The sequence below is a fragment of the Blennius ocellaris genome (genome assembly GCF_963422515.1).
Source record: "Blennius ocellaris genome assembly, chromosome: 11".
Lineage (NCBI taxonomy): Eukaryota > Metazoa > Chordata > Actinopteri > Blenniiformes > Blenniidae > Blennius > Blennius ocellaris.
The window spans coordinates 12,282,795-12,296,658 of record NC_137660.1 but is presented as its reverse complement, the minus strand read 5'-3'; the positions used below and the strand labels follow the sequence as shown (position 1 = coordinate 12,296,658).

General features: G+C 41.7%; 1 protein-coding gene across 2 annotated transcripts in view; it reads left to right on the top strand.

The window, feature by feature from the left end:
• The first annotated feature begins 173 nt into the window (after nt 1-173).
• The window catches only part of fbln1 (fibulin 1), a 32,660-nt gene continuing 18,969 nt past the window's right edge, over nt 174-13,864 (top strand). For both annotated transcript variants that reach the window (XM_080504678.1, XM_080504679.1), the window contains exons 1-11: nt 174-393; nt 5,167-5,275; nt 6,829-6,958; nt 9,955-10,120; nt 10,908-10,970; nt 11,072-11,158; nt 11,303-11,440; nt 11,563-11,700; nt 12,072-12,215; nt 12,303-12,428; nt 12,559-12,684. In XM_080504678.1, the coding sequence (XP_080360804.1) occupies nt 339-393; nt 5,167-5,275; nt 6,829-6,958; nt 9,955-10,120; nt 10,908-10,970; nt 11,072-11,158; nt 11,303-11,440; nt 11,563-11,700; nt 12,072-12,215; nt 12,303-12,428; nt 12,559-12,684 (1,282 nt within the window). In that variant the 5' untranslated portion in view covers nt 174-338. The remainder of the gene's footprint in view (nt 394-5,166; nt 5,276-6,828; nt 6,959-9,954; nt 10,121-10,907; nt 10,971-11,071; nt 11,159-11,302; nt 11,441-11,562; nt 11,701-12,071; nt 12,216-12,302; nt 12,429-12,558; nt 12,685-13,864) is intronic.

Genomic DNA, 13,864 nt, shown 5'->3' with positions numbered 1-13,864 from the left:
GCCGTTTGACGAGAAAAGTCTTGAGTGGCTCAAGAGTAGTCTTGAGTGGCTTGTCGTGGCCCCAGCGCGCCCGCCCCTCATGGTGCCATAATTAGACGCTCGCGCGTTCCCCCTCTCTCTCACGCTGCCACCGCGACTCTCCTGCTCCATCACGCACGCGTCTTTTCCGCGGACTCAGTCTTTCTCTCTCTCCACTCCTCTCCTCCTCCTTTTTTTTGTTTTTGTTTTTGTCTTTGCATTGCCGTCGTTCACCCGCACATCCCGCACAAGAAGCCTTGTTGGTCGGACACCTTTTTTTTCTTTCCGCTGCAGTTTGTGGGTGAAGCTCTCCTCCTCCCATGGCTCTGTGCGCAGTGCTGCTGTGCGCCCTGCTCACTGCTCTCTCTGGCCAAGGTAAGTTACCTTTCTGCACATCCAACCAGCTGCTCAGCCCAGAGATGAGTGTGTATCATAATAGACAAGATAAAAATATATCTCCAACTACTTTTTTTAAAATTTTCAAACGATTCTGTCTTTTGTTCTGTCTTAGCAATAAGGATGAGAAGAAGAAGAAAAAAAAAGATTTCCAAAGGAAGTGATTCATTAATCTGAGGACTAGTTGGGGCATGTGGTTCAAGCTCAGTTTTAAAAAGCAGGTACTTCAGAGAGTTAGAAATGCAGGAGGGTTAACAGTCCCCATAATGTCCTTATGCTGATCAAAAAGTCTGGTAAGTACAGTATATTGATTTTTCTTCATGTTATACCTTTGAAGGTATACCTTTGAAGCACAACGTGTTATAATGCAGTGTAATAAGTCTAAAGTCCCCTCCCCCCACTCTTACACCAAACCAGGTTTGTCTCATTAAAAGCAATAATTTTCCATTGAATGGCAGAGTGGTGTTTTTCAACCAATAAGATGGTATATTATTGGATTCCATCAAATATGATCATAATAAAATATATACTGTATACAGTCGACAACTGTTGTAACTGTTTCTATAAACGTGTGTTTTTGAAATTCAAAGTAAAATGTATTTCTGAGAAAAGGCACCCTCCTGGCCCCCAAACTTTCCCAGTCACTGCTTCCCCTCAAAGCACTCTGGCGCCCCCCTTCCCAGGGGAGGCCTGCCCCAAACTTTGAAAACCACTTGAATAAAGTCATTTTTGTGTGTGTGTGTGTGTGTGTGCACCAAATCCAATTACCAAATTCATTACCTTAGATCCAAACAGAAAAACGGACATTTACATACCTCCATAAAGTGTAATCTAAAATTGTACCTCCCTCTTATTCATCATGTTAGTTTTTTTTGGCACCCTTTGATCTGTAAAGTGAAAAAAAGACGCTGTCACATGACAGATGTTGAAGTGCCAGTTTCTCATGAGCTGTGAGGTGGGAGTTCTCACAGCCACCCCAGGTTTCTGTACTTTCTGCCCTGCGAGTCAAAGGCCATGGTTCTTGGTATGCTGTGACGATATGTCAGGAACAGCCACTGTCTCACCGGCACAAGAGGGTCCAGACAGAAGGGTGTGATTTACACTTTAGTGCCCACAGCAGGGTCACCAAGGCCCAGGATGAGCCATATCCAAATGCTGCCACACATGGGGCTGTTTTCACAGTCAGCAGGGGAACTTTCCTGCATTCTTTGTCAGGGGTTGCATCACAGGTCAGTTTGGAAGAAAATTCAGGGAAGCGTCAGATCCAACAGTTACCGGGTAGTCTGCCATTAAGTTGTTTGGAAATTACACTAACATTTCCACATGTCCTCTAGTTATGAAACTTCTCTTACCAGTTCACAATAAAAAAAAGAAATAAAAAAAAGATGTGTTGTTCTCCTAACTCACCAGGAAAGAAAGACTCTATTACTACTCAATTATTTGTGATATTAGCTTTATTTTATGGAAATGTAATGAAAACACATAAATAACATATCGTGACCAACCATAGGTGTAACGTGTGACAATTGCAGCTCCTTATATAAGAACATGAGGTGACATAAAGTGAAAGTGTGAGCCCAGGATTCCTCTGATAATGCTTTTCTTGCCAGCGGATCCCGGCACACTTTAACAGGAAAATGTGAAATTCCCTCGGAAATCCTACAACAAGTTAAAAATATGCTGCTTGCGCTACAATATTATCCTTGTGTACAATCTTTTATAGATTAGAGTTAATAGCATGAGATTTGATCCGAGGTCTGGGAAGAGTGTTTATTTTCAAATCCAAAACTGTTTAAAATGGATGTTTCCCTGTTTGGTTAACAGACATAAAGGCAGATAGCTTGATAGTTGAATAATAATAATAATAAATAAAAAAAATCAACTAAAAGCCATGAGTGCAGGTTATAAGAGAAATGAAAACTTTTGTTTTGATGTGTGGTCCAGGCACAGCTACTCCATCTGGGCGGAGCTCCATCGTCAGGCTCATTAAGCCTTGTTTACATGAGTTGTCTAGACGCAGGCAAGCCATGTGCTTCTCTGCCAAGACAGAATGGCCCGAGTGGCAACGTCATCCAAAATGAAAAGTAGACCTTTCCCGGCAGACAATACATCACAGAGACAGAGACACACGGCAGGCTGCATCTGAGCCGGAGCGTGGCCTGCGCCTGGTCTGCTTCTTTTGATAAAACACAAGAAGCCACACGGTTCTGTTCTTTCAATTTGGGTTTTGCAGAGCGGCAGACGGCGGTGGCACTGAAATGACCACCACTCTTCGAAGGTTCAAGTTATTTTTCAGCACGGAGCTACTGTGGGGTAGAAAGGTCCAGCATGAATCAGTTATGAGTTAGTGACCAACTATTTCTGTCAATTGAAATATACTCAGTTTTCCAGTGGAGAGAAAGAAGTTAACATTAGTAATTCTGTGGAATCTGGAAAGGCACTTTCTGGATGCCTTTTCAGTTTTAATGCAAATCACGTGTTTTGGCAGGAGGATGCTACTTACTGGAAGGGGTCAAATAAGTAAAAAAAAAGAACAAGAAAAGGAAAAGAAAACCCCACAACCAAGTATTAAAGAGTAACTTTATCTGAATTATTAGTGCAACTTTGTGATCAACAATACCAGCTGAATATTTAGTGATGATTTTATTGGAACATCCAACAGAGAAAAAGAAATGGGGCATGCTGAGTATTTCAATGTCAACAGCTTTTAAAATACCATTTTGTTTCATCCAGCTGCTACAAGGTTTATTGGCCCGTGGATTTACGGATGTGCCAAACTTACAGATTTCAGTCGTGAGTCAGCTAATTCAGTAATAACTCCCTTATTTGTATTCACCCAATTCCGCCAGATTAATCATCCTTTACGTAGAAGCAGCAGTTTTTTTTTTTGTGTGATTTGTTTAATAGATTCACTTCCTTTTATAAATTCGAACAGATATTGTCCTGCTTGTGCATATTGACAAACTCAGTGATCTTGCACCGTGCCCATAGGCAGTTAGAGGTTTTGTTTTGAAGTGTGAGAGGCGGAGGCAACCCCTCACACCGCCGCCACACATTCAATACTCCAAATAGAATTCCCCCGAACCCCTATTCTCTGGCACCCACATTTAAATACGCAGATTCTGCTGCTTCAAAATGTATCAAGAATTTTCTTTGAGTAATAATGGCTATTCCTGCTTCCATGACATTCTTGACTTAATGGTTATAGTAAAATTCCTCCCGCCCCTCCAGGAGAAGACAGCAAAGCTCTGAAGAGTTCTGCTCCAGACACTTGTCCTCCCTCCCTCATCTATCCTATTTGGCAAAGTTTCTCACTCCTTCCACACCTCTCGCCGCAACTGTTTAGTCTCAACAGATGTGTTTTTCACAATCAATATTGTCAATTCAGAATACTCGTATTCTGTCACAGTTCACCGTGAGCCTGTCATGCCTTTTTGCTCTCTGCTCTCAGGCGACACATTTCTAATGGCAATTTGGCATACTGATTCTGGTTCAAGCCGTAAAAAAAAAAAAAAAAAAAAAAGTCCAAGAAGTCAACCTGCCAAAGCTATTTCACGTTTGGCAGATCATAAAAACCACAGGCGAATGAATGTGCTTGATGTGATTGCGACTCCTGATTGTTTACAGAGTTGAGACATTCCACAATCTCTAATCCACATGAATAAACGGCCAGATCACCCCAGGGTTGGTTGGGCTCCAGTCAGAAAGCCTGTCTCTCGTGTCTGCAACAACACGGCCATCATTCATTGTGTTTGGCGAAAAAATACCCAAAGGCTGTTTATATTCTTAGACAGATTTTTTTCAATTTTGTTTTTTTTTCCAGGATGCAAGTCAATTTGCCTGAGAGGATAATTGTAATTTAGTCTTTCTGATTTAATTTGAGGGAAAACAAGCTTTATATAAAGAGGATAACCTTCATCTCAATCTGCTTGTTTTTCTCACATCTTGGCCAAAGAGTCTGTGTAGAACTTTGTTCCTGACTATTTATATTCATTGCGAAATAGTAAGCAACTGGTTTCAAGCCAAGTGTATTGTCAGCTCAGGTCGGTGTTGGATACAGAGGCAGCGATGTTCCATATGGGTCTGCAGAAGCTCTATCCAACAGGGATTAATCTAATGTCTATTGTCTAATCTATGTCACACAATACAAGTAAATAGAGTAAAGCTGCCAACTCTCACACATCGAAAGTAAAATTCAACCTCGAAACTAAACTCTCAGGTCCCACATGCCACAAAGCAAATGAAATATTGAGTTGATGCTGGATGTCCTGAGCAATTTCACTTTATAAATGTATGTTGTTAATGCGAGATTCAGAGCCAATAGAAAGCACTACTGGGGTCATTTTATGTTGTTGTAGTTAGTGTGTAACCTGTTGCACTTGGTTGTTCCCTTTGATAACAATTTTTTTTTATCACACCTGCATAATTGACACTTTATAAATCACATGAGTATTTATTTTCATTTCATTTTTGTCCAGTTTAGTTGTTTTTCATTGTGATTTCTAGTAAGATATTAGAGGACATGAGGCATGTAAGGTATGTACACCCCTCTCAGGTTTCTACACAAGTCACATCCTGGCTACAAATAAATAATTCCTTCCTGTGTGCGTGCGTGCGTGCGTGTGTGTGTGTGTGTGTGTGTGTGTGTGTGTGTGTGTGTGTGTGTGTGTGTGTGTGTGTGTGTGTGTGTGTGTGTGTGTGTGTGTGTGTGTGTGTGTGTGTGTGTGTGTGTGTGTGTGTGTGTGTGTGTAGAAACACCGCTGCTCTCCCTGGAGGACTGCTGTAAAGATGGCCAGAAGCATGGTAGTGATCATGAAGACTGCGCGTCTCTCCCTCTCATGTCGGAGTGGACCACATGCAGGTAAGCAGGTGCTCTCCGCTCCTTTACTGTCAGTTATTGAAAACCCTATAAGATTTTAGTGAATCGAGTACTCACCCGGGGCTTGTTCAGATTTACAATTCATTAAATACTGCGTCCTTTGTCACAGCACTTCTCTTTCTATCGGCACCGCAGAAGCTCTTGCGATATTTGGCCCGAGGGATTTGGGCTGCGCTGTGTATGAGGGAAATGTCTGTCGGGTCTTACTGAGAGATTGCTTTACCTTACTCCCATAAATCTCCGGGAACATTATTCACTTCACGTGAGAGCAGGAAACACTAATAGTGATGGGATAATAACAGGCCTGCTAGTAACCCTAGAAGGTGTGCCGCCACAGGTTCAGGGATCATAAGCCAGGGAGATCGGCTGTGAACACTGATGGCAAACACATTTACCGTAGTGATCCCAAATTTGTCTAAATTATAGTGTGAGGGGAAGAGAGGAAAAGGGCAGGGATTTGTGGGGGAAGATGGGTGTATTTGGAGGCTGGAAACAGGTTGGGGGGGGTCAGAAGAAGGGTTGTGTAAAATCCCAGGAAATACCGTAGAGGTGAAACTCCACATTACAGGGAGGATGGAGAGAGAGAGAGGCAATAACAGGAAATCTAAACGATTACTTTAGCCACCAAAGAAATAAAAAAGAAGGGTAGGGGAAGAGTGGGGAGAGGACAGAAAAGAAAAAAAAACACACAGGAGCGTGACTTTGCCCTTAAAAGGTTCTGCAGAGGAGGTGTGGGCCTTCACATGGGTTGGAGCTTCACAGTAGTTTATGTGGAAAGAACATTCTGGTACGGGTTGATAAAGATGTTTGTTGGAAATGAGAGAGAGAGAAAGAGTGAGAGAGAGCGAGGTAGGGGGTGGAGTGGTGACTTTTTTATGTTGTCTGTCTTGTAAAGCTGCAATGAGACAGACCCAGACCAGACAGAAAGAAAAAACAAATCTTCCTGCCTTAACTGATTGGACTAAAACACAGACAGAGCAGATTCTACCAGCTCATTCAGTCTGTAACATTTCAGTGCTGATTTCCGAGTAGTTCTGCCCTGGTGATGTCAGAGACTGCAAACGGACTGCACACGGTGCTCATCACCCACTTGGTCGCCAACTCTACTTCATTCCCAGTGGATGCAGCACGCATACTGTGAAGGGAGTGGTTTGTTTTAGTGAGTGAGAAGATGTGGAGTTGGACAGACGTACTCCTCGGGACTAAAATGTTGGTTTAACTTGGCCCCAAAAAACAATGAACCCAGGGCTTTAGGGACTGCTGCTCGACCCAGTTTAAGGCCAGTGAGGTCAGCGTCACAACACACAGCAAGCCTCCAGTGCCTCGCCCTGAACTCACTCAGGACTTACTTAGTCCAGTCATGCCCACTCAGCCATGCATTTCTTTTGAGTGACATGAGATGCCCGCCAGCCTCGCCTCAGGCTGATTTTAATAGGGTAAATCTTTGAAGGCAGAACTGCTGTGCCACAAGGAGATCATTGATAGAGTCGAGAATAAATCCAACTCCTGAGTTTTCCACTCCTCCTCACTGACAGGATTGTGCAGGAGCAGTGCTGTGTCACCGTGCTGGAGGACAACATGTGCACCACGGGTATCAACGTGGCCAAAGACCAAGGAGGGTGTGACTCCCTACTTGCCAACACCTGCGAGACCAAGACTACGAAGGTACCCGAAACTGTGTGCACACCGACACACATACGCACCTGCTAAACTTCGGTTTAAATCAATATGTGAAACGAAGCCTGTTAATCTGTACAGTACAACAGTTTGGAGGCGAGTGATTGATGATTGTGACGGCGTACGTCTCAATGCAGGATGAGACACGTCACTCCAGGGAAGAGTGGAGCTTGTTCTTGTCAGATAGATTATAAATTAGGGTTCAACTGTTGAATCTTTCCCAGGCGCACAGCCAAGCACTTTCTCAGCTCCCTTCCTCTCAGGAAACATTTGGGTGCCCGTTTAATTTTTCTTCGTACAACATATTGCACGTCAACACTTTATGAAGATGAATGCTCAGCAGTTCTCATCCTCACAGGATGAGATAATTGTCACTGGGGCAGCTTGTCTTTACTTGAGCAACAGTAAAATGCAGGTGTTGTCTAAATTGCCCACGTTAAGATGGATAAAAGATTTATATAGTTGAGATGGTTTCACTCACTTTAATTGGATGAAGTCATGGGAAAGTCAACTTTGTTTTCACTATGTTTATGCTATCAAAGGTTTCTGTGAAGCAACAAAACCCCAGTGATGTCAGGAAGACCACCAAACTTGTCTATGATTTCCCCAGATATTGCGTATTTGTGTATGCTCTTGAAGGTGCCAGCGATGCTCTGCGTGTGTTAACTTAGCGTCACTCCAGCAGCAGATGCACAAAGACACTTTATGGGGACTACAATGCAGAGTGTTTGCTCATTAAAGGGGTTATTGTGCGTAAAAGCTTGTCTTTATTTAGATATTTATATTAATATGAAGCATTGTAGCAGAGATAAATCCATGTCAGAGACATATTTTCATGTTAGATTAGATCTTTGTAATAATAAAAAAAACATAACCATATTTGAGTCTTTGCTGAACATAGTTGAACTCTTCATGAAGCTGTTATTGTCTTGATAAGAGATGCTGTTCATAGCAGTATTGCTTAAACATAATAGAAACTAAATACCAACAAAAATTGCTTGTGATAATTTTTTTTCTGTTTATTACTTCCTTCTTCACAATGAAATTGGATTTCCGCCCTTACTGTGTGCGCCATCGACCAAGAATGAAAACTATGTGGCTGTAACCACAATAATGTCAACCATTTCTTTGTTGACTGACATTTTCCAAGCCTAAAGTTTGACATTTTGTTTTTCTTGTTCTACTTTTCATCCATAAGTGGTACTGAGAGGTTGGAAATCCAGTTTGGGTTGGGACAATAACTGTTGAAAACCCTCCTTGGTTACACTTTTTCATGACAAATACTATCAAACTACATCAAATCATCTCTGGCCTGTATTTCATGATGATAGCAGTTCTGGTTACCTTCAGTGTTCACTGATATAAAATATGTAAGCTATCTTCAAATAACTGGAGGAAATTGTATAATCTTCAGATTCTATGGGGTTAATTTGAATTCATCTTTGACTTCCTGAAGGCAATGAAATGGCTCGTCTGGTCGGGCCGGTTAGTAGAGCTTTACAAATATCTCTGTAACATCTTGAATCTAGGGTTTGTCATCTTTATGCAATAATATGTGACATTTTTGTTTTTTTTGCTTTGCCATAATCCTTCCATTATCTTTTGCACTTTTCCATACTTTTCATTTTTTAGCAGGAGTGTTTAATATTGCATTTGAATTTTGTTTCTTACTTTTCTATATAATTGTATACATTTTGTTTTTATAAAGCTAAAGAATGTATGCACTGTCATTGTATGGACCTTTACTGTCTAGGACCTGTGCAAATGGCAAAGAAAGTATTCTATTCTATTCTATTCTATTCTATTCTATTCTATTCTATTCTGAGACATCCTGCAGTCATGAAACATCATGTACCAGCTCTTCAGTAGTAACTGGAAACATGAAAGACGTGACTCACTTTATTGTTTGTACAATGCTACTTTTGGACAGAGCCAGTTTGGCTTTGTCTCCATCTTTTTAATCCAGGCCCATTCTCACAGTCCTTTGACTTTATATTCAAAGCACAGACAGGAAAGTCCAGAAAGGGAACCAGCCATATTTCCTAAACAGTGCTGCTTTTAGGCCATTTCCTACGAGCTCTACATCATCATGCCGTCGACGGCCCATAGTGGGCAGTAAGTGCAGACTCTATTTTAGAGCTTTCTGTAGGCCTATTTGAACTACAATATGTCTTTCAGTGTCACACTTTCATTTTGTTGGTATCATAAAAATAGTTTTCTCACCATCATTTCCCCTTCTACTTCACTACATTATTTGTATGAATTTAAAGTACCTTTCTGCGGTCAACTAACGCAATCGACGTTGATCCGGCTGGCTGAGAGAAAACATTTAGCATGGTTTTCACAACCTTTTAAAAGTTTTCCTTTCCAGAAGTGTTGAAGGACAGTCTTGAAGCCCAGCCCAGCATGATGTACCCACAAACAAACAAACAAACACACTAAACACAGGGTTCAGCCACAACTGCTACTATTAGTGCTGCAGTTTGCACTGCACGCTGTCGGAGTTCAGGTTTACCGTACTCCCTCCTCTCTGGAGGTGAAAATAACTGTGCCCATCCCCCCAGCGCTCTGTGCCTCTCTCCCACCTGACTGACAATCCCGTGCTGTCATAATGATTGATTAGGCGAGCAGCAGCCAGCGGGGATGATGTCATCACATCATTGTCTTTATGTTTTCTTACTGCCTTTCTACCCTTGTTTGTCTGTGCGTCCTGAAGGCTGTCAGTCAGTGCGACTGCTCAGTGTTTCCGACTCCATCTAGTTGATTGAGAGCTCGACAGTGTGTCCGTTCAGAAGCATTCCTCAGTCTGAAAGGCTGTCCCTTATTCTCCCGAAAAACATGCCACTCTCTTCCTCCTTGTCGATATTGTGGGCTTTACCTCTGCAGGAACATGAATTCCTTACAGGGTCCCCCCCCTGTCTGTGCTCTGTGTAAAATGTCAGGATTTGTAATGCTGTTTCATGTATCATGTCTGTTTTCTGTAGATGTGCTGTGACTGTTGCCTTGTGGGGAAGGCGGCCCAGGAGCAGGGCTTGCCCTGTGATCACAACCTCTCCATGGGCTACCAGTGTGGCCTGGTGTCTCGTGCCTGCTGCGTGCACGGAGACTCAGACAACCAAACTCAGCCGGCAGTCACGTTGCAACCTCCATGTGGGTAATAAAACACAGTCACAGTGGCCTTTTCACTAAACAATTTTTATAAATGTATTTTTTTTTCTACAGAGGGATTAAAAATAGATTGTATGAAAAAACCCAGGAGAAGAATTAGAAGGGCTAAATCAGGTGTTAAGCCCATGCTGCCCTCTGGTGAAAGCACATGATCATTGCATGAGATTTCACAAAAGCGCTTCAATTCTTATTGAGATTCTACACTTTTTTCCTTAAAATATTAAAAAGGCCAAATAAAATCGAATTGATATACCTTTAAGTATTTAAATATGAATCATCCATTTTTTATGCCCCAGCTTTAATGCGTGTGGTCTGGAGTGTGTCAATTTTCAAGGAAAACAGGCTAAACCCTGAACAGATTGCCAGTCCTTCGCAGAAATGCAGACAATCTCTCAGACAATCTCTCAGACACTCACTATCACACCACAGGGAAATAAGAGTAACCAGAAGTCCAGAATTGAGCCAGTAATATTAAACACTAATCACTACGACAGGATATTATTGCCATCGGGCTTATTGATAAACTGTCCCACCAATCATACTTTGGACTTAGCCACAAAATCACTTGTCATTTATTTAAGATCATACTGCCAATGGAATCACATTTAATTTATATTATTCAATAAAAATTCCAAATGATTATACATCGAGACCAAAACATTTTAATAATGGTGTACATATTGTTAAAAGGAAGCAGTGCTGACCATTGATTTCTTATACAAATATACTTTACATGTGAGCAAGCTTTAACTCTTTCTCTCTTACACAGTGCTAAACAAGGACGACATAAACGACAATGGGGATACTTTAGCGTTGAGTGATTCGTGCAGTGGTAAGTCACACTTGCAAACCAAATAATCGCTTTAACATTTCACTTATTCACGCTTAAAAAGTGCAGCAATGGGTTATTAAGGTGTTTTTCTTGCCTCTTAGGGAAATGTGCTCATATTTGCGAGGGGAACAACACTTGTGCCTGCTTCAAAGGCCACAAACTCAAACCAGATGGGAAGAGCTGTGAAGGTAAAATACCTTTCTTCTCCTTTGTTTCTCCTCGCATTACAAACACAGTTTAAAGTCAGGCTAATGGAATATTTGTGGCCGAGCCTGATGTAATGATACTATAGCTTTAACAGTAGTTGGTCTTCTCCCTTCGCTTCTTTACAGACATCAACGAGTGTTTGCTGGGAGTCAGTAACTGTCGAGCCGGAGAGCGCTGCATCAACACGGAGGGCTCGTTTCGTTGCCAGAGAGAGGTCAGCTGTGGGACTGGCTATGAACTCACCGATACCAACAACTGCAAAGGTCAGGTTCATTGTCCTCCTATGTAAAGTCTCTGCTTGAGCATATATCTGTGCACCCAATCCATCATTTTGCAGGGAATTACTATGCATTAAAGGGCAATTCTACTGTGATGCTTCTTCCAGATATCAATGAGTGTGAGGCTGGCATCCACAACTGTGGCCCAGAGCTTGAGTGCCAGAACACCCAGGGGTCTTTTCGCTGCATCCCCAAGGTGAAGTGTGGTCCTGGGTTCATCCAGGATGCCCTTGGCAGCTGCATCGGTGAATATCTGCACAAGCACAAGATGGTGTAGTCACACTGCAATGCAGCTTGCTGCTGCTATTGATGGATAGATAATATTTTCACTTAGAATTTGTTCTTTAATTACATTGTTTAAACAGTTCTCAACTTCAAGTTAAAGTAGTGTTTTTAAAAACATACCCAAATAAGTCTTTGTTTTCTAAAACTACTTAAACTATTAGTCACTTTTAACCATATTTATTTGCATTGTTTAGCTTCATTTAGTTCAATGTAGCTTTGAAAGTAGACAAATGCTTTACACTTTTGGAGGAGGTTGGAATTGGAGGAGATACCTTTAGTGTAGAGAGCCTGTTTAATGACATGTTGCATTCATCTGTCTCTGTGTTTTCAGATATCAATGAATGTGTTAGCCAGACTAGTCCATGCCTCAGAGGACAAGTCTGTGTCAACACAGCTGGTTCCTACACCTGCCTTGCAAACTCTCTGAACTGTGGAAGAGGATACCACCTTAGTGACGATGGCACACGCTGCATTGGTAAGAAAAACGCATGTATTGCGCAATATGCATTCGACTAAACCTTTGCAGGTGGATGTCAGCCTGTTTGTATTCCCTCTACCACAGATATTGATGAGTGTAAAGGCCCTGAAAAGGTCTGTGAAGGTCATGTGTGTAACAACCAGCAGGGCTCCTACCGCTGTAACTGTGAGACAGGCTACACCTATAATAGCGTCACTCGGCTTTGTGAAGGTGAGCAGAAGTATCCAGATCCAAGCGTGTTCTTGGTGTGCAAGTAATCACATGCTTATTCAGATTTTTACTGGGAATTTCATTCCATTGTAAGACCTAATGACAGAAACCTTTGGACTTTGTGTTGTAGATATAAATGAATGCAGGCATTATCCTGGGCGCCTCTGTGCTCATAAGTGCGAGAACATCCTGGGGTCCTACAAGTGTGGCTGCACCACAGGCTTCAAACTGGCTGGTGACGGTAGAAATTGTGATGGTAAGAGATTACAAACAGTGTGTGGCATGTACACACTTTGGTGAGATTTACAGCACATCTACCCCCAGACACTCAAATGATAAAACAAGTTGTTTTTTTGAATTTCACAGCTTTTTGGTCTCGATTGGAGTCACAGCTGAGGGATTTCAATATGAAGTCCCGGACATATTTCCATTTTTATTTCCTCTATTCTCCATCTGGATCTCTGATGGTAGTCATTATAGTCCAGTACCGATATTTCTTTGGCAACCTGTGTGTCCATCACTATGACAGACATCTATTTTAATATGAAATATGTATCCAGAGTATACAGCGATCGTAGCTGTTTTCAAAGCCGCATTTCAAATGACAATATCACCGTCTGGAGATGCTGGAGGCGATCCCAGCTGACAATGAGTGAAGGCAGGGTACACATTTGCACAGGTCACCAGACTATCATAGTGCAAGAAATGCCTGGGGATGATGGGAGGGAAAATGATGAGACAAAAAATTTACAAGCATACAAACAAGTGGACATCAGGGATTATTCACACGCTTGACATTACAGACTTGAGGAAGGTACGTCGAGAAAGGACAGGGAGGAAAGACCAGAGACTACAGGACTGATGCACATAATCACACTGGCTTGTAATATTGACAAGTTTTCAGGTCTCTACAAAGGAAATGGTCCAAGGTGATTTTAGCTAACATTGCATATGAATGTTTCAATTCACTCCGGTTTCATTCCATACAACTTAATCGGCTCCATGGTACAACTACATAAATAATAATAATAATACTAATAATAAAAAAAAATTAAATACAGAGAAAAACCTAATAATCCCATATGAACATGTCACTGGTTAGGGTTAGGGGAGAGGATGAGTACAAAGGGCATGACAGAGAATAAAAAACAAATTGATACCAGTGAGCAAATCTATCCACACTCAACAGATTGGTTTTGATAGGGAGCTCACTTTAAAAAAAACCCTGCAATTTCACAGTCAACAATCCTGAAAGAAAAGAAGGTAAAGAGAGAAAGGACAGGACACACTAAAGGAGAGCTACATACAGTTGATCACATGCCAATGCAACACACACACACATATATATATATATATATATATATATATATATTTCAAATGAGGGGTAAAGAGAAATTAAGGTCATAAAGCACCCTAAACCTTCAGCAGTTTAACAA